General features: G+C 37.0%; 1 protein-coding gene across 1 annotated transcript in view; it reads right to left on the bottom strand.

Annotated features, from left to right (window-relative positions):
- Positions 1-505: 505 nt before the first annotated feature.
- The window catches only part of NTNG1 (netrin G1), a 151,108-nt gene continuing 132,462 nt past the window's right edge, over positions 506-19,151 (bottom strand). The window contains exon 7 of the mRNA XM_074152124.1: positions 506-732. Within this exon, the coding sequence (XP_074008225.1) occupies positions 506-732 (227 nt within the window). The remainder of the gene's footprint in view (positions 733-19,151) is intronic.

Consider the following 19,151-nt stretch of genomic DNA (forward strand, 5'->3'; position numbering starts at 1 on the left):
ACAGAGCAACGTTCACTAAAGCACAGGTTGGAAAGGATTCGGGGACTGAAGCAGGCCAATATGGCAGCTTTTACAGATTTCCTTATACCCACAATGCACTGACAGCAAAGAATGCCTTTATTTGGTCGGTCCACACACCGGGCGGAGGTACAGTAGCGCACCATATAGGAGTAGCAAATGTTTCTTAAATTCTCTTCCCGTTCTGGGGGCTGTCAAAGCCGTTTCAGTCCTGTGTGGGCTTTGCAGCTAGCATTGATTTGACAGAACAGGCAGCTGCCAACTTGCCTCGAGTCAGAGGTGACCAGTCTTGACTCAGAGCCCTGTCCGTAACTGATTAATATGGCTTAGTTCAGTTAGGCCTTCTCAGTTTGTATGTCATTATTTCTTCTCTCTCTTTTTTTTTTCCTTTTTAAATTTCAGTAGCAAACGCTTGGATTTTGTTTTGTTGTCATGTGGCACGTTCATTTGAAGCAGTCTGAATGGGATGCCGTCAACCACTGGGCGTCTAGCATATGCAAAGTCCAGTGGCTCCCAGTAGAGCAGTCAGCAGTACCAGAAGCCCGTGTGACATTGCCCGCTGGGCGGAGTTCTGGCCGCAGCCTCCTGGATCCCTTTCACACTTCAACTTCTCACACAAAATGCCAGTGTAAGCCGGAGGGCACTGGCACCGCACATTGTTGATGCACGTTCCTCCGTTCTGGCAATGCAGTAGTTCGTTGTCACATACGTTTGCTGCAAGATAGCAGGGGAGGGAGGGAAAGAAAAGCAGAATAAATATAAGTACATCTACAGGAGAAACTCTGCACTAAACCCAGAATTCAAACACTACCTCCCCCTGCTTCCCGAGAGATGTCAAGAGGGGGATGTATTTAATCAAGTTTGAATTTTTTATTTTATTTGACGTGTTCTCATCCTTTTTTTTTTTTTTTTTTTTTTTCCCAGGTTGTAGTCTTGGAGAACCATATAATTCACTTCAGACCACTGACTATGATAATATTAATTAATGCATTTATATGAATAATGATCAATAATGAAATAATATGAATATTAATACCTGCCTTGTGCCAGTGTCTGCATTTTTATAGTTACTACCAAATTGGAACTGTAGGTGGGTGTGTTATTATTTGAAAGCAGCAATGTATATAGAACTTTTGGAAAGTATGAACGGTGGTTAAAAATGCAACATGGCTTTGCTGAAGTAAAAAGATCTGCATGAGAAGGCAGGGTTTTATAATCAAGAACTGCATGTATTAATGATCTGAAAAAATTACGCAAAAAAGATAAGGCAAGCATAGGCAGGAAATTCAGCATGCTATTTGATGGGGATTATATGGTATATACATATGGAAATAAGAGATAATGTTGTTATTTCCATTACAGACCAAATATTTCTTCTTAATTAGATTTGCTACTTTGGTACAAGGGTAACTGGCATCTTAAAAAGATTTTAGTTAGATATTGTAGCCTGATATAATAACTTCAAAAGTCAGATTTGACAAAAGACTTAAGAGGAAATAATACAGGCAAAGGTTTTAGAGCTGCATAATATCATCATGTTTGAAAAATTGACAGCTTTACTTTGTATTACTTAATATCAGTTGAAATATTTCACGAGGTAAATATGTAGAGATAGGAGGAACATACTACTTAAATGTGTCAAACTGTGTTTTATTCCAGATGATATCAGTAGTAGAATATGTGCTAGATTACAGCTCTGTCTTCCATAGGAAAGGCAATTTTAGTAAAGATCCTGCACCTACTATCTAGGCAGAACATAAGAGTACGAATTTTCACTCAGACAATTAGGGAAAAGATTATTTGGTTTAGAAGCAGACTCAAAGTTACATGCTGTTTATGCATACCTTAGCCTGTAAATACCCTGAATAATTCATAATAGGGAAAATACTGTTAATTTTACTTTAAACATTTCTATTTATTGCTACAAAAAAAATAGAGTTTTAAAATGTTAATTTATTTGTTTTTAAAAGCAACCTAAATATTATGAGAACTAAAATTGAAGCAGTCCAAGTTCCGAAGTGATGCAATTCTCCGTAAATCTGTACAATTTTGTGCACCAGCAACCTTACTTGTAATCTTATCTGTCCTGGCTTGCTTTCAGAAAAATAATTTTCTCACTCTAGAAAGACTCTCTGTGACAACTGCTTTCTAATATTCTGCATCCAAATGGACCAAATAATAACCCAGTGTGTTAGAAACTCACAGATGTAATTGAGAGAGAACAGTTAAATGATTTTTTTTCAGTGATTCCTTTAGCAATCAAAAGTTTTTACTAAGAACTATGGATTCAACTTTGTTGTCCTGTTTCAAATGACAAAATTTGAATATTAAAGTACAACAAACAGCACATATTATTGATGACAGCCATGTCTGAATTTTAATCTTCTATATGTACCAAAAATAGTGTTTATATTATATTCAAGGAACAGTAAATCGCCACCAAATAAATGTAATGAGATTAACAACCCAGAAAAATATAATAGGCCAAAAAAACCCCCTGTATTTTAAGTCAGTATTTGAGTTACATCTCTTATAACTGAGGCTATAAAACTTTAAAGTTGACTTTATTATTCATATGGTATATATTTATCCATATCAATATGCAAACTCAAAATACTTTATCTGATGGTACAAATACAGAATCTGCTTGTGCTAGACTACTCATTGCTGGGATGCTTCCTACAGTTCAGGCAATGAAAATGGTGAAATATCTGTCCCATCAATACTGACCATTGTTTGCCTTGAATAATTGAGTGGAATTCAATAATTAAATAGATACCACTTCTTAAATAGCAGATGAGATATTTCGCTTTGTGTTTGGCCCGGAATATATTATCCAAATTTTCCCAAGTATTTATTTTCCAATAGCTGTCCTATTTTTGAACTTATTTTGACAACTATAGCCTGTTGTTTTAAGAGGCCATCAGCCCAGATTCTGATCTGTACTTACAGATTGTTGGAGATGGGTGGCTGAAGTGGTGTTCTGCTACGTGCTGGCTGTTCTGTCTGACACACTGATGCAGGGTGCTATCAAATGCCTCTGATCATTGCTGTCTACAAAATTCTGGATGCAATGTTATGGATGCTGATTCTTAAATCAGCACCAATTATTTCTCATTAGAAGTTTTAAAAATGTACTTGAAAGGATGGATCAAAAGCTTCTCCTTCGTTATTCTTGCATGCTTTTAAGTTTGCCCACAGAAACACATTAAAGTAAAAAAAGGTAGATTTTAATGTTCTCAGCAAACTATTATGTACCTGAAAATTCTTGAATTGTTAATCCTGTATTGTCACAGCTTTCCTTTCCTTAGTTTCTTCCTTGTATCTCTTTCTCTTGCACACACACATGTACACACATATATATGTATCAAGTAGATAGCAATTGTGGTGACTGAAGTTAAATGAAACAATTCTGAAAATGTTATGAAATCCCATTATCTATTTTTTGCCAATTTTGTTTTAATTTTATTCTGGCCAACTCTAATACCATTTCCACCTTCCTGAAAATATGGTCAGGATTACTTTTAAAACTTCAATATTACCTAATTATGTTTATTCAATTTAGGAATTGGATTAGCTACAGCTAATGGGTGTAGCATATGAGCAGCATAAAGAAAAGTACTTTCACTGGAATTTAAAACAAAATTTATACCTTAAACAAAAGTAGACGACATGCTGCCAAGACAAAAGCAAGGCAAGTATAGTAATTGTTATGAAAGTTAACAATATTTCTAATGTTAACAAAGCAGTTTGCTAGGATACATGTTATAACACATTTTATTTCAGAAGTGGCTCTAGGCTTTACTCAAAGAAAGCAGTGACCTGGGAGCTGCTGAGCAAGGCAGTAAGGGCCACGACCTTGATCTGTGTTGAAGCCCAAGGAGAGCTGCTGCAGGGGGTGCTGGTGGGTGCAGGCAGGGCTGGTGGAGCCCCAGCATGTGCCTGGCCCTTGGCCTTTTTGTTTCCCCAAGCAGCAGGAGCCCTGAGCCTGGCAATACTGGCTTTCCTGCCTGTTGTACCCCTCCCGCCTTCCCCTGTCTTCCATATCCTTGCCCCTTTTTATACTCCAGGCAGTGGAATGCTGCCTCCACTGCTCAGAGGTGTTGAACCAGCTCTGCCTTATCTTCATCAGTAATAGTAGTGAAAAATTAGTTGGAATTTATCTGAAAGGCATCAGGTATCAAGTTCTGATCAAAGAATGAAACATGGAGAAGTGATGCGAGTAAAAGAACTAATTCTGAAGTAATCACACATGACTATTAAGACTTGTGTGGTTGAACTAGTGGTGAGTTTGCTGGCAGGCCTTCATTAACTAGAAGACAGGACATCAAATTTATTATTTAAGAAACAAAGCAGAGATGGCTGATTTGCTTCGGAGAGCTTTGCAGGCATTTTTGAGGGATGTTTCTGAGCATGGTCTCCAGATCTGTGCTACTGCGGGAAGTGAAATATTTAAATGAAATTTTTTAATGTTATTTTCATAATTCATCAATTTACAATCTAAGCTGTGGGATCCTTAAAACACAATACAAAGGAGACAGAAAAAAGCCATATGTGAAAATAGATAGCTCTTTGAAGCTTTTCTATCATTGGCGCAATCCCCAACCCCTTTCCAAACCAACAAAACCCTGCAGTTAGCAAGAGACATTATTATTTTTTAATTAAAATGTAAAGATCTTTTCCAAAGTAATAATTAATGAAATATCGAAGCCTCTTTTTTAGGATAAGACCTCTATGAATGATGATGAAAGATGCCTTACCACAAGTCACAAAATATTCTTGATTTGTAACTCCAATGTTATTACATTTGGAAATGGAATAAAAAGGAAAGCAAGGGGAGAATATCCAGTCTTTCAACCAACTCAAGGAGTTCAAGGGTGAAGTCACGTGCTAGTCTTTCATAGAATTTATATTGGGTATTTAATGAAAGGTATTGAGAGTAGCATAGTTGTTTGACGAATGTTTACTTTTCTCTTAAATGTTCAAATCTGAATAATACATGACGATTTCCAAGTCTGTCCAAAACCCAACTTTAATACCTTTGCAGCTTCTTGAAAGAAGGCAGATAGACACCTGTGGCTGATTTTAGTTCTGAAGCAGCAACATAGACACAGTAACACAAATGCAAATCTCTCTGATCTGGTGGGCCACCTCTGGCACAGCATTGTGCTGTTGGCTTATGTTCTTTCTGGTTACTGTGTCTGGGCAGCTTCAGAGCACATGCACGTGGCTTTCGGTCTGCCTACAGCTCAGACAAAAACCCAGTACAGTATTGGACTTAAACACAATTTCTTTTAGCCTCCTGTCTTTCCCGGAGGCCATCCAAGAGGGAAGAAAATACATTTTGTACCTACCTTTGTGCTACCTTAATTTTTTTGTACAGCTTGCCTACAGTAGCATCTTATTCAGGTGGGTCAACCACATGAATATGAATAAGGACAGGCTATAGACTTAAAATAAAGAAATGAACGTATTCAAAAGGACGCCTTTTTTTGATCTAGGATAGGTGGTATTCACTTTCTGCATCAAAATCTGGATTTACTACGAAATGTTCATTGTTTGTGGGAACAGCATAAAGACCATTAATGATCAAGGCACAGGAACAAACATTTTATTAGAGGTCCTTGCTTCCTTTCTTGAATTCTGAAGTCTTTCATTTCAAGCAATGTTTTGTATGATCTCTCCCATCACTATTTTTCTTCAGCGTGCTCTTTTTGTTGATCATTTATGAAAGCCTTCTCGCTCGCTCTCTCTTTTTCAAACCACCTCTTCGCTTTTCTCCTTTTTTGTCTCCCAGGTCATGAGTACTATAGTCCCTGGACAGGTTGGTGGGTTGACAGCTCTGAATATATTATACAACATTTTGGTCTATTCTAAAGCACTGATGCAAGCTTTGACCCTACTTCTGCTGCAGTGAATTTTCCATACTGTTTGTCAGTAGTTTCTGTGAATGGCACTGCTGAAATCATGAGAATTTTTTGACCTTGGATTCCACCTCATAGCTTTGAAAGCATACAGGTCTGGTGGCTGAGGAAATTATTCTTGGCTGTTTTTTCCTCTAATGCTTCTGTTTCCTTGGTACTTCTTATCTAGTAAAGAGTGTTACTTGAATTCATTTATGAGGAAGTTTTCAGCACACAGCAAACAGAATATTCTGTCTCGGCATAATAAGTGAGTAAAAAACCAAGCATAGCAAAACCCACGTTTTCAGTAATGATGTTCATAGGTAGCTTCAATATATGCAGTGGTTGTCTATATATAGAGAGTTGTGAACAGCACATTGAAATGCCATGAAAAAATTAGGAGGTTTCATCTCACTACATAAATAAAGTTGGTAAATTGAGGCCAAGCATAGTGATTCTTGTCAAATGCAGAATTAGTTCCTATGAATACTATAAAGATTCTGTAATTAACATGCATTATTCTTTACAAATGTGATCATTTAATCAATAAATGGTAAAAACAGTCACAGAATATAAAAGAAATTGCAACAAATGAGGAAGCTTGTGTGTATGCCTAATAAGAATACAGACATCTACACATACACGCACAAGAAAACCTCTGCAGTCATGAAGGCATTAGTAATATTTCCCCCACACTTTATCAAATAGACATTAATGGAATTGGGGAATGCAAACCACTTAGTTTCATTCAAATAAAAAGGTTTACAATTGTTTCTGATTCTATCAGAACATGTGACCACAATCCAAATATTTTCAAATTGCCAGAGTTAGCAGCAACAAATTATTTCCATTATTTGGAAACAATCCTAAAAATACAATATATTCTTGTTATGTGTTAAAGATCTCTATGTGGGGCTCCACTGACTAATGAGATTTCTGCCATACAAAGTAAATATCAGAAATGAGGATATAAGCACACGGGGGAAACTTGTAAGTAGTTGGGCTTCTTCTGAAAAGTTACAACTATTGTTGTTACAATTACTGTTGCACAGCACATGACAAAACCTCAAATTTTTATAACTTAAGTATCCTATTCATTTGAATAACCAGTGGGTAATAACTGGCTTGGATGTTTTGTCACTTAGATTTCTCCCCTGTCTGTCTTCCAATTAGATCTACTCTTAGAGTATTATTAGAATTTAATTTATTGTTGTCAGTTACGGCCAAATGTTTTTTAAATGTTTTGCTACCACAAATACACCCGTCAGTGTTGATCAGACTTTTTCAGTGGTTTTAAACCACAGACATACTTGATATGAAAAACAGCTATTGCTCTTTTAAATGAGATATTCATAGTGATTTGGTTTTTTGAAGTGATACTAATTCATCATTTGCTGTAGTAGGATCAGTAAAACTATCTTAGGATACTGTCTAATCAAGACAAGGTGCTCTGATAGCATGAAAAGAAAACTGGTTTGTGCTTATCTACCAAGGCACACTTGAAGTTAAGACAAAATAAATCAGCGTAGACAAGTACAAGCCTAAAGCATATCTTACTGTGTCAAAATTATGGTCATAAAATGACAAACATTAATGCAAAGATCTCCTGTGCAAAGTTGAAACAATGTTGTGATTAATTATATTGCCAACAATACAAGGAAATAAACATTGACCAAGTGAGAGTAGTTTCTGAAGGCAGACATCTCCACCTTGACTTGTCTTAGAAATGCCCATTAGAGGCACATTTGAAATGACACTTGATTTTTTTATTTTTTTTTTTTATCAAACCAGTTTTATTAAGTTACCAGGGACTAAATGAATAGATGGGTAGCGGAGGAGGTGCTGTGTTTGCTGAAAATTTCTGGTGGAATGTTTAGAGTGTTTGCCTGTGTGTAATTTCTGTTCTTTCTGCACAATTCTCGCTTCAAAGCTAAGCCAGTTCTAATCAAATTGCAGGAAAACTCTTCAGAATTTCTACAAAAAGATGAAGCTACTATTCAGAGTTCTTCCCAGCGCACAGCCACAGAATGGATGGTGATTCCTTCCTCCTGTAAATAGGTACCCATTTATCCTAGCATCCACATGGGTAAGCTTAGTTGATTACATTTCACTACTGAAATTACAAAATCCTGTACAGAACAAATTTTATTTTAGCCATGGTGTAAAAATAGAGGTAAAAGTGACTCTATTTCAGAGGTTGTGTCTATGCTTTCTCATTTTCCATCTCTATTCTCAATCTAAAATCCTTGGATTTAATTAATAAAAAATCATGACAAGAAATACATCAAATCTGTCACAAGGACAAGGGCGAGAACTGAATTTTGGAATTGATACTCCTGCCTGATGGAGAAGCCACAGTAGCTTTGGCAGAAACAACACAATGTTGCTTGTTAAAATGGCTAAAAAAAATCCAGATTTAGTTATCTAAGAATTATGGTTGAGATAATACCTTGCAATCTTCTCTGGTTTCAGGAAATGATTGACTAACCTTTCAGTTTTCTGATTTTGATGGTTCCAATTTTATACTTCCCCAAAAGAAGGTGATTCCCGAAGTGGGGGGAAAAAAATCCCCGTTCTTTTTATTGCTTTGTTTATGTAGGAGCACCACTGAATTGGTATGACCCTCATATTTTAGGATAATCTCAGGAGAGCAATAAGCTACATCATAGCTTTAGTTGCTCAAAAGGGACTACATACGGCTATCATTCATATTCCACTTACAAAGCTGTAAGCTGCAGTGCCATTATTTCTATCTTCCTGGAGATAAATGAACATTCTTACATGATCTGTCTTCTCTTTCCTTAACTAGGAAGTGAAGCAATTGAAACTGCAGGGTTTTTTTTTTGGTCTGGGGCTAACAGCAAGGTCAGGGTTTGGATGCAACCACTATCAATAAAAACTGGCTAAGCACAAAATTCCTCAGATGCAGAAAATGAAGTTGTCATCAAAAGGCCCTGTGAACAGTTGGACGGTGGTATTTAGTTCCCTAAATACAAGCAGCTGCTGCCATTAGAGGTGCCAGAGGGTATTTCAGACATTTACATGGGGCTGGCAAGTATGTCCTAAGACCTATGAGAGATTTAGGCTTGCGGGAGTGGTGGCAGGATGCCTGCCTGTTTCAGGCAGGTGCTGGGGCCCTGGGATGTACTGGCAAGCTCCGACTGCTGTGGGCTGCCTGCAGCCCTCCTGCCTGAGGGGCCTTCGCTTGGCTTCCCTGACAGTGTTCGACCTCTGCTCTGGTCCGGTGCAGCTGAGCAACACTGAATGTGGCTCCTGTGGAAACCCCTCAGCTGTCAGCAAGAGCTGTGAGAAGCCTCATCTGATGCCTCCACTAAAGCCCCCTCTGCCCACTAGTTTGGGATTGCCTCTGAACCCAGGCCCTGGCCTTGGTCCTTGCCTGAGTGACCTGGTGGCCTCAGCCCATCCTGGCCTTGCACATTTGACCTCCTGGTGTGACACCAGACCTGCCTCACCACTACAGGCTTGCCTGGCGGTCTGCAGGTGGTGACTGACCCTGCCACCACCATTGGAGCTGCTCAGCTCGGCTTGGTTGGCTTGGGTGTTGTAGGATGGACCCTGTGCTGGGGAGGCCCTTGCCCTGCTACCCCCCTGTCCCCCTTTCTCCCCCACCAGTCCCCTTCTGGTCCTGGCTTGCTGTCTCCTTGCGGAACCACCAACCGCCATTGCTCCTTAGCAGTGGCACTAGACACCTATGGTCAGGCACTTCAGTGCTATCAAAAAGTTCAGCAGAATGGCTTTGCCTGAACAGCAGCATTTTCAGCTTCATGCATGTCAACAGTATTTTCTAAAAAGGTTCCCAAAAACTATTACACAGAGCTGCAACAAGAATCACTTTTACAGAGCACAAAAAGGCAGAAGAAAGCCTGGAGAGCAAACCAAAGCAGAAGCGTGCAAAGTTTAGCAATTCAAATACAAGATTATGAATTATATAAAATGCTGAATGTTCCTGCATACTTAGCTGCTAGGGTGTTAGACTTCCAATAATGTTTTGGACGCAAAAGAACACAAACAATTTCTCTTTGTTTACAATGTCAAAAGTTTCTCTTCCTGCCATTCTTACAAATGAATGCTGCATTGAAGCCTTTTAAAACCCATGAAATAGTCCCACACGCTTATTACTTTATTTGGCAGCAAAACCAGAGAAAAGTCACAACAGAAAAGATTTTCTAATGATTATGGGGATTAGAATTGTTCTAATAATTATTTTACTAAAATTTTTAAGAAAAGGGAGAGAGAGAGTGTGAGAATGTGTTGGTGGCTTCTATTAATAATGACATTAATTCCACAATAGTACTAATCTAAGGACAAATATGGATGTATTGGTATTCCTCAAAACAGATACATGGCCCTGGATCCTGAAGTGGACAAAACTTAAAATTATTTCAGAGAACTGCTGAGTGAGAACTTTAAGATTAAATTGTAATCTTATGTTACTTAATGACAGTATTTTAAAAAAATTATTCTCTCCTAATTTTTTGCTCCCCAAATATATGATACATTTCTGCATGTGTGCATATTCTATGGCAATTTGAGCAAAAGTGTCCATGATGTGTTTGATAAAGAAGAGGAGACTAATGTATTATTTAAAATTTTTTATTGCCCAAAGCAGCATAGTTGTTGTATCTTAATAACATATGTCCTGGTTTTGGTGTTAAGGAAGAGCTAAATTTTTAATAATCAGTTTAGCATCACTCAGATGGAGTAAGGTTGGTTCTGCAAAATTTATTTTACAATACTTGCTGTGTATAGAAAACAGTGTAGAAAAATTCTTTGAATTCAAACTAATAATTTTTGTATTGTAATGGCTAGCTTTTTAAAGCAGACTTAGTTGTATTTATTTATTTATTACACAGATGTTCTAGTCATATCAAGATAAATTTTGAACACTGCTATTCTAAAGATATTTGTGATCTAAAATAATTTGAACGTTGCAAACTCTTCTCGCTACTTTGGCTTAAAGACAATTTTATGGGGCATTTTGAAAACTTAGTAACAAAATCTACTGGAAATGTATGTTATCATCACCTTCTAAACTACATAAAATAGCATTTGTAATAGTAACATCAACAATCTTAAATTATGCTATCATAAATATCAAAGATATTAAAATGGAATAGGTACGTAACTAAAAAAAGGGAGTCACACTTACATAAGTGTGACTTATAATCAGCTATGTTATAGCGACCACAAGTAAAGCCAAGTTTGTCTTTATGTGTCATTATGTATTCCTCGTGTGCATTTTTCAAAACAGAGAGATTTAAGATACCAGGAAAATACTACACCATAGGAGACCAAACCACCAATGTGCAAAGTAAATGGAGTAGAATCTCTCGGGAGATGAACATTCAGAGTTTATGTGAACATTAGTTACAATGCAAAGGTGAAGATAAAACATTTATATAGTTCCTACAAAACATACAAAATGTGAAGGGTATTTTTTTGTTTGTTTGTTTGTTAAAGCAGCAGTGCTGGGAATCGGGAGATCTTTCTGACTCTACATTGGCTTTTTATTTTGAATGTGGATGAAATGCTTCAGAGTGTTTTTGTTGAGCTAGCTCTAGAATGGGGATAAAACCAGTGCCCCGTACATCTCTCAATGCTCTTCAGAGTAAGAGTTGTTATTGCCAGTGAACAAAAGAGATGCTGATGCCAAGGAAAGTCAAATGATTTGCCTACGCTAACAGAAGAATGAAACAAACACAGGTCTTGTGAATTCCACTTCTATTTACTAGATTGCACTGTTTTTTAGATAAATGCAACAGCAGGGTTGACTACTGTTCCCAAGGGAGTTTGGAGACTCTCAGCTATAAAAAGACTTATAAGCAATGAAGTTTTAAAAAGGAATACACAATCTTGTCCACTTAAGTGTCATATGCAACCTCCTCCTAATCTCACCAGTCAGAACTTTACCAGCTTCATATTCATGTATCAGGAACATGGCAAAGATTTGCAAATGTTTTTTATCCCCTGTGCTTTACCTTGGCCTTTAAAAATATTATCTGTCATTTTCTATTTTTAATTACTAGAATAAAATTAAAAAAATGACACTCAACAGGCAGATTCTTATATCATAATTCCATTCTGAGATATACTGGATGATAATATGCTCTCCTGTAAGTGGGATTTTAATTGATGTAATGCTTTTCTCTCCTACTCTTTTCATCTGAATATCAATAAGTTAACTCAAACAGCTGGCATGTAGCACTCGGCAAAAATGAGATCTAATAAATTAATGTATCAAATAATTAAAACTATTAGCTGCTTCATGATAGTTTTCATCAACAATATTTATTGCTACACGCAGACTTTCTCTAGGTATCATTGTGCATTTATCTTCATGACAGAGCAGCCATTAGATGGGAAAACAGATAATAGATGCTCGCTTTCCAACACAAACCTCTTCAGGCACATTAGTTTTTCTGCAATGTGCTATGGAGGTGTAACCACTGTGACAGGCTTCGCCAGTGTTTTAGCTGAGAACACTTTTTGAACTGACTTACAATATCACACCATTCAGCAAAAATGTCCAAAAGATGCTCACACTGAAACACAAAATAACTGTCTTTGCTTGTCTAATTATGTTGCCTCTTAACAAAATTTCAAAGGCTTTGATTATTTATTTGTCTTTTCAAAAGCGATGTTTTGATAAGTACACAGTTAGAATGCATAATTCAGTATTAGACATTGACCAATAGAGATGAAGACTGCAGACAGGCAACCTACATATTTTTCACAATATTATTATGCAGGCTACTACTAATAAGTTATTGCACTAGGAACAGGATTGCACTTATCTCATTTTATCAACTCTACAGTTTTGCTAGAATGTAGAAAACATCTGAATAACAATAGACCTGGCTTAGACTTAGAAAGAGAGCACTCAACGTGTTTGTTTGGGTTAATGTCTGAAAAGTTCTTTCTACATGCATATGAACTAAAGATAATGCCTCTAACCATGGATGTTGATATTGCTTGCCATGACAAAATATTAAGATAATTCAGGACATTAAAAAGTCCAGGGTTAAAAGACTGTTTCCCTCTGTGCTTTAGAAGGTTCTTGCATTACTTTTGACGTGCTGATTAACATACTTATATTGCTGTTTATCAGTCCTGATGCACAAAGGTGTTAAAATTTAATTATTAGGGAAGACTGAAATAACCTAAGATCCTCATGGAATAGATAACTGCAAAATATGATTTCACTTCAAAGTATTTGCTTTATTTTATTTTAAACTATTTTCTCCAATTTTTATATTTTGAAGTCATGCCAGGGTTGAAAATAACAAAGATATCTCCATTAATCTAGACAAAATAAATTACTCTATAATCAATGTGTTATATATTCCTAAGGATATATTGTATCAATACCCTTAAACTTCATGATTAAAAGAAATATTTGTGTTTACTCAAAGTCTTCCACTCATACTTAAGCCAGAAAAGCCAAGACCCTGCTCGTTTTCTCATGCTCCTGAGAAGCTGTGCATATAACAATGTTACAAACTCATATACTCACCTTTGGTTTAGAGAAGGAGGGGTCACACAAAAAATGCTCAATTTTTATAAATATGTACTTCTAGAATGTTGTATATTCTTTTAAAATATAATGTCAGAGTATATTTTAAAACATAATATCTGAGTGTATTTCTTTGTAGAAGTCTTAGAGAAAATGGAAACAGATTTCTGGTAAACAGAATTTGGATGATGAAGCTGTATTTTCTGAGAAGTTTATCTCTGGCTCCAGTCCTGTCCTCTGCCCTTTGCACTGTCCTTGCATGCCCATACCTTACAAAACCTAAATCCCCACAACTCCCATCACATGCTTGCACTCTTTCAGCAGCCTTGGCAGCGATGGCAATGGAAATCTAACAATCACAACTCCTCCAGAATTGTGTGTATTCCTTTACGTTGCCTCCTACAGTGGGAGCCAGTGTTTGCTGCATGCCTGCGCAGAGTGCCAACTGATGGGTGCACACGATATTGGAGGATGAGAAAAGGCTGTAATTCTAGGTAAGATGACTTTTTGTAGGACTGGTCTACGCCTGGACCCTTGTGAGGGGCCAAACACTGAGACTAAACACCAAGCCTCCTCCTGCTCTGTGAAGCCACATAGTAAGAGTGGCTAGCCAGCATGCGAGGCCAATCTCTGCTCAGATGTATTGTCTTGGGCAGCAGAGACTCCAGCATGGTTCACGCTCAGGTTTGAAACACAAGCTCAGTGAAGTGAGAGCATAAGAGGAGTATGAAATGCAAAGGTTTAGTGCTACCTTTGTGAGACAGCATTTCTTAAGTGGGAACATGGCAGATCTGAGTGGGATGATGGTTTTCTGAAGACTGCAAGAAAGCTACAGAATGAGTAACTGCTGGGCTGAAAGAGAAAGATGAGTGCTAAAGGGAAGAGGTTGGAACTGGAACAGAGAGGTTTGGACCAAAGCCAGGGTGAGTGGGAGGAGGTGAGGGAGGTGCTCAACACATCTTGGCTGGCTCAATGTTTTATATTTGCAAAACAGTCAAGGTCTTCTAATGGTGCAGAGCAGCGTGGGCTGCAGCATCATTGCTAAGTTGTCATGTTGCCGCTGAATAAAAGAGAAGATATAACTGGAGTGCACTTCTCTAAGCATCTTTTCAGTTGTGTTTTAAATTGGTAATGATTTTGCATCAACTAGCAAAGCTCTCAGGTCGTTGCTGAAAAAATAGAGCAGTATGTGGCTTTATTTTGATAGGTGGTTTAAATCTTGACCGAAATTTTTAAACCTTTGCAGTAATTATGCTAGGTACATGCAGCCTTTCATGTTTCTCCCCAGTTGTGTACCAACTGGCATGTGTGCATATGTAATTTGAAGCATTTCAAAACATCTGGCTCAATTTTTGAGACATTTGTGTTGTAATACACTATTGTAATCTGTAAAGATATACAGAATAGGATGCTTTTTCTGAGAACTGAAGCCTCCTTGCAGAGACCTGGACTTTGCTGCATAATGTCAACATAATGGGGCTGATTTAAAGATGCTATGTTTGCCCTCAATATGAATTTCCTTGCGCTAACAGCCCCAGTTTAAATCTCATTGTGGGATTCTCCTGTTCTTGATATCAGTAGGAAGTAAGCCAGGTTTTTGAACCTTGTGAAAGTAACTTGTTCTCCTTGGATGCTAGTCAGTGCTTATTGCCTCACTATCAAAATGCAGCTTCAGCTCTTTAAAAAGCTACATGTGGTGAAACTCTCTTTACTCTCCTTGGAAATGAAATTCTAGACTCTTCAAAGTAAGAGTCCTATTTCAAGGATCTTCTGGCTTTAAAGGGAAGTTCATTTCCCATTTAAAGTATGTGTAACATTCAGAGCTCAGTGATGCAGCATCTCATTAACAGAACACCCTGCTGATGTGTCTCCTATGGACAGTTATTTCTATACTGAGGATACAGGAGGTGTTTGTTCCTCCTGCACCTGTCAATGTATATGGGACTGGTTAGTGTAAATGAGTAACAAAGCTGGTAGCTCTTTTGATTGTAGCCCTTATGTGCCCCGACCTATAGCTGCTTAGTGCTATTTCTTAAGGCTAACCTAAATAATTATTCAAGGGAGAATTCCTCCTCCAAAGAGATTATGGCTGAGCTACTTATAACCTAGTAGTTTTGAAATGAAGATTTTTTGAATGGAAGATTTTTTGAAATAGATTTTTGGATCCATTGGAAAAAACTTCAAATTTAAGCAGGAAATAGAGTAAGAACACGGGCTAGGACACAGGTGTTGCAGAAAGGTAAAAGTGTCTTTGGTGGTTCAGAAGTGCTCAATATACAGCTCAGCCACTGTCTTCACAAACTGGAGCTATATTTTGGGTTGTCCACGGGCAGATTTTGTTATTCTTTGTACATCTGGGAAATACAAAGGGTGTGGTAAATGTCTGAAATGTGAAAGATTTGAAAAGTTACTCAGTGGCTAGAAAGGAAGTAAAGTGGGTAAATTGATCTGCAAACAGGAGTACAAATCAAAATACTGTTTCTAGATTCAGCTAGTGGCATCAGTGCATTTGTTATTAGATGGTTTTCCACTTCCAACTGAACAAATAGACAGATAGTCATTGGGAAGAAAAAAATAGCATATATAGAAGTACTTGTAGTTATAAAAAGACAAAATAGCCTTGGGCATACTGCTTTAATCATTTTGGACCCCAGCTGTATATTAAAATCAGTGATGTTAATGAACACGGTCTCTTTAATATAATTATTTCAAGTTGGTTTCAGTTATAAGTAATCTTCTATAGACATTAATTACCAACAACTGATTTACAATCAAACTCTTTCCCCTTCTCTGTAGAAATCTTTAAACTTCCAGCACTGTCACATCTTTCTTTTCTCACCTGATGATTATAGGTAAAAGTTTTATTAACAATTTAATTATTCTCTTTAGAAGCCAAGATAATTAGAACAGGCTTGACTTGGCTTCCATTAAAAGTCTCTTTTAATGATTTTGCCATTGACTGTAGTCCAATGTGAGAGAAGAAGAGTTCGTAATCAACAAAATCATATCTTGAAATTGTGCAGGGATGAAAGAAACTGAAAGAACAATACCGTTAATATTTTACAGAACATCATGGTACTTTTGTATGGGCTATAAGACCCCTCTAAATATATATTGGCTGAATCCTCTAATGCTGTATTCACGTTCATAGTTGTTATTCGCATGAATAAAATTTGTGCTGTAAAGGGTAGTAGTCGAAGATCTGACAAAAACCTGTACTGGCCTTTATAAGACCAAGCTTTTGTTCCTTGTCAAAATATTTACTTGGATGTTTAAGATGAATTTGAAGTTACTGGAAGGGTTAGTGTATGTCTCAGGGGTATGGATCTAGGGGACAAGGAGATGATTGTGTAGGCACTCATTGGAAAGAAATGCACGGAGGAACTAAAGGGGCAGAATGCTTGTATATGATTTGGTGAGCTGGTCATATAACAGATGCAAAGTTAAGTGAGTATCAAAAAAAAAAAAAGGACTACTATTTAAAAGGATTTTTATAAAAATGGCATTGTTAGCAGAGTAAAAGAAGACTTTATAAAGAAATACATTTACAAACAGTAAAGAAAAATGTTGAAACTATGATGAAATGAAGGGCAAAAAAAGAGTACAGACTCTCAGAATTTAGCTATAAGAACATGCTGAAGTACCAGGGAAGGCCAGAAATAATAGAACAATGTAATAAAGTAAAAAAATTAGCAATTAATTTTCAGAAACAGAAACTTTCTAGGAAGTCTCTAGGGCAAACAAAGGGCATGTAAGGTAGGGAAGGGAAAAATCCATCAAGTATTAACTATGGAGAAGCTTTAGGAGGTTACCAGGCTACTGCCTATGTTGATGGGAACATGCTCTGGAGGTTTGTCTCAAAGTTTATACAAACCATTCTTAAAAAATGGAAGATAGTCTGTTGCATCGGATCACCAGAAGCAAATAATATTGATCCAAGAATTTTGAGAAAATGCAGAAACAAATTTCTGATTATTACCTGTGGTTTTACTAATTTAATTGCCAAGATGGGCTTGATTAAGTCTAAGAAGTGACTGTGGCTGATGTGGTTTTTATGAAGAGCTCCAATGAGACTGAGAGGAACTAAAGACTAGCAAGTAAAACTTCTGAAGTAAGCAAGTTGATGGAAATTGTAATGAAGAACAGAATTAGCAGAGATACGAATGAACTTGATGAGCATGGAAGAGTGAACTTTTTATAGAGGGAAATAATTATGTACAAACCTAGTAGATGTTTTTTTACGGAATCAATAAGCATATTGAAGCAAATGATCAATTTTATAATGTATCTGAATGTCCAAAAGGTATTTCACAAGATCCCTCAGCAGTGTTGTTCAAAGAAAACGATGAGAGGTTTTGGGGGTTTTTTCCATGGAATAATCATGGATTGAATAATAGGAAACAGGGTAAAAATAAATGTCAGAGACTACTCCTCAGTCCTGTAAGAACTGTGTCAGGACTTATCCGTGCAGAATTGTGCTAGAAAAGTGAGTGAAGAGTAATTTAATAAAGTTTGCTCATATTACAAAAGTATTGCAGCTGTGAAGACCTTCAGGAGAATTTTTAAGGTGCTGGGTGACAGCACAATAAGACTGTAGATGAAATCCAGTGTTCAAGAGTAACATACCCCTACAGATACTTGGCTTTTACCATTTAGAAAAGGGACCTTCAGAGTAGTTCAGGCTATGTTATTGAAAACATTGAATTAATGCTCTTCATCAGTCAAAATGGCAAACAGATTCTTGAATTTTCTTAGGATAGGAAAAAAAGAATGAAATGGAAAACGCCACAATGTCACCATATAACTTCATGATGCGCCCATCTCTTGAATGCTGCATTAAGTCCTGCATATAGAAAAGGTATACAGTACTACTACAAAAGGTAGAATGAAGAGCAATCATAGGTATATGCAGTTCCTGTAAAAGGAAAGATTACATAATTACATTTCTTCAGCGTAAGAAAGGGAAGATGGAAGGAAAATAAAACAGACATCTAAAAACTCACAAATGTTATGGAAAAGTTGAATTGGAAATGATTATTCATTTATTCTTATTGTGTCTTCCTCCAAAGAACTAGGAAGTACCAGATGAAATCGTCAGCCAGCCAGTTAAAGCAAAGAAATTATTATTATTATTATTATTATTATTATTATTATTACATTGTGCATAATTGTGTGCCCAGGATGTTTGCATAACAAAAGTATGAATGTCTCAAGAAGTGATTAGGCAAATTAGTGGATGAAAGGCCCAACTAAATATGAAGATACTGATGAACTCTTTGGCTAAGAAAATCTGTACGCTGTAGCTTCCTAGAGTTTGGATGCCTATGCTGAATGGAATATCACTTAAGCCCACTACTGTCAAATAGAGGACACTGGGGTAAATTGATCCCTGGTTTAACTCAGTACAGGCTTTCTAATTTTCTACCGTCTGTAAGCATGCAAGCATGAAGATAAACACACAGCTCACAGGACTGAAAGGTTTTGAAGACCAGCGCTAAAACAGGCTAGGTAAGATGGTCAGAAAACAGGATGAAGTGGGAATTGGGAAATGTAAAAAGGCACTTCCATTAAGTGTTTTAGTTAAACACTTCCTTCTAAACTAAACTTCGGTTTTCATCTTGCTGTCACTGTAAACAGAAAGATCTCTTGGGAGACTTGTATTTGCACGTGTTTAAAGGAAGCAAAACTAATAGCTA

The sequence above is a fragment of the Numenius arquata genome, chromosome 8 (genome assembly GCF_964106895.1).
Source record: "Numenius arquata chromosome 8, bNumArq3.hap1.1, whole genome shotgun sequence".
NCBI lineage: Eukaryota > Metazoa > Chordata > Aves > Charadriiformes > Scolopacidae > Numenius > Numenius arquata.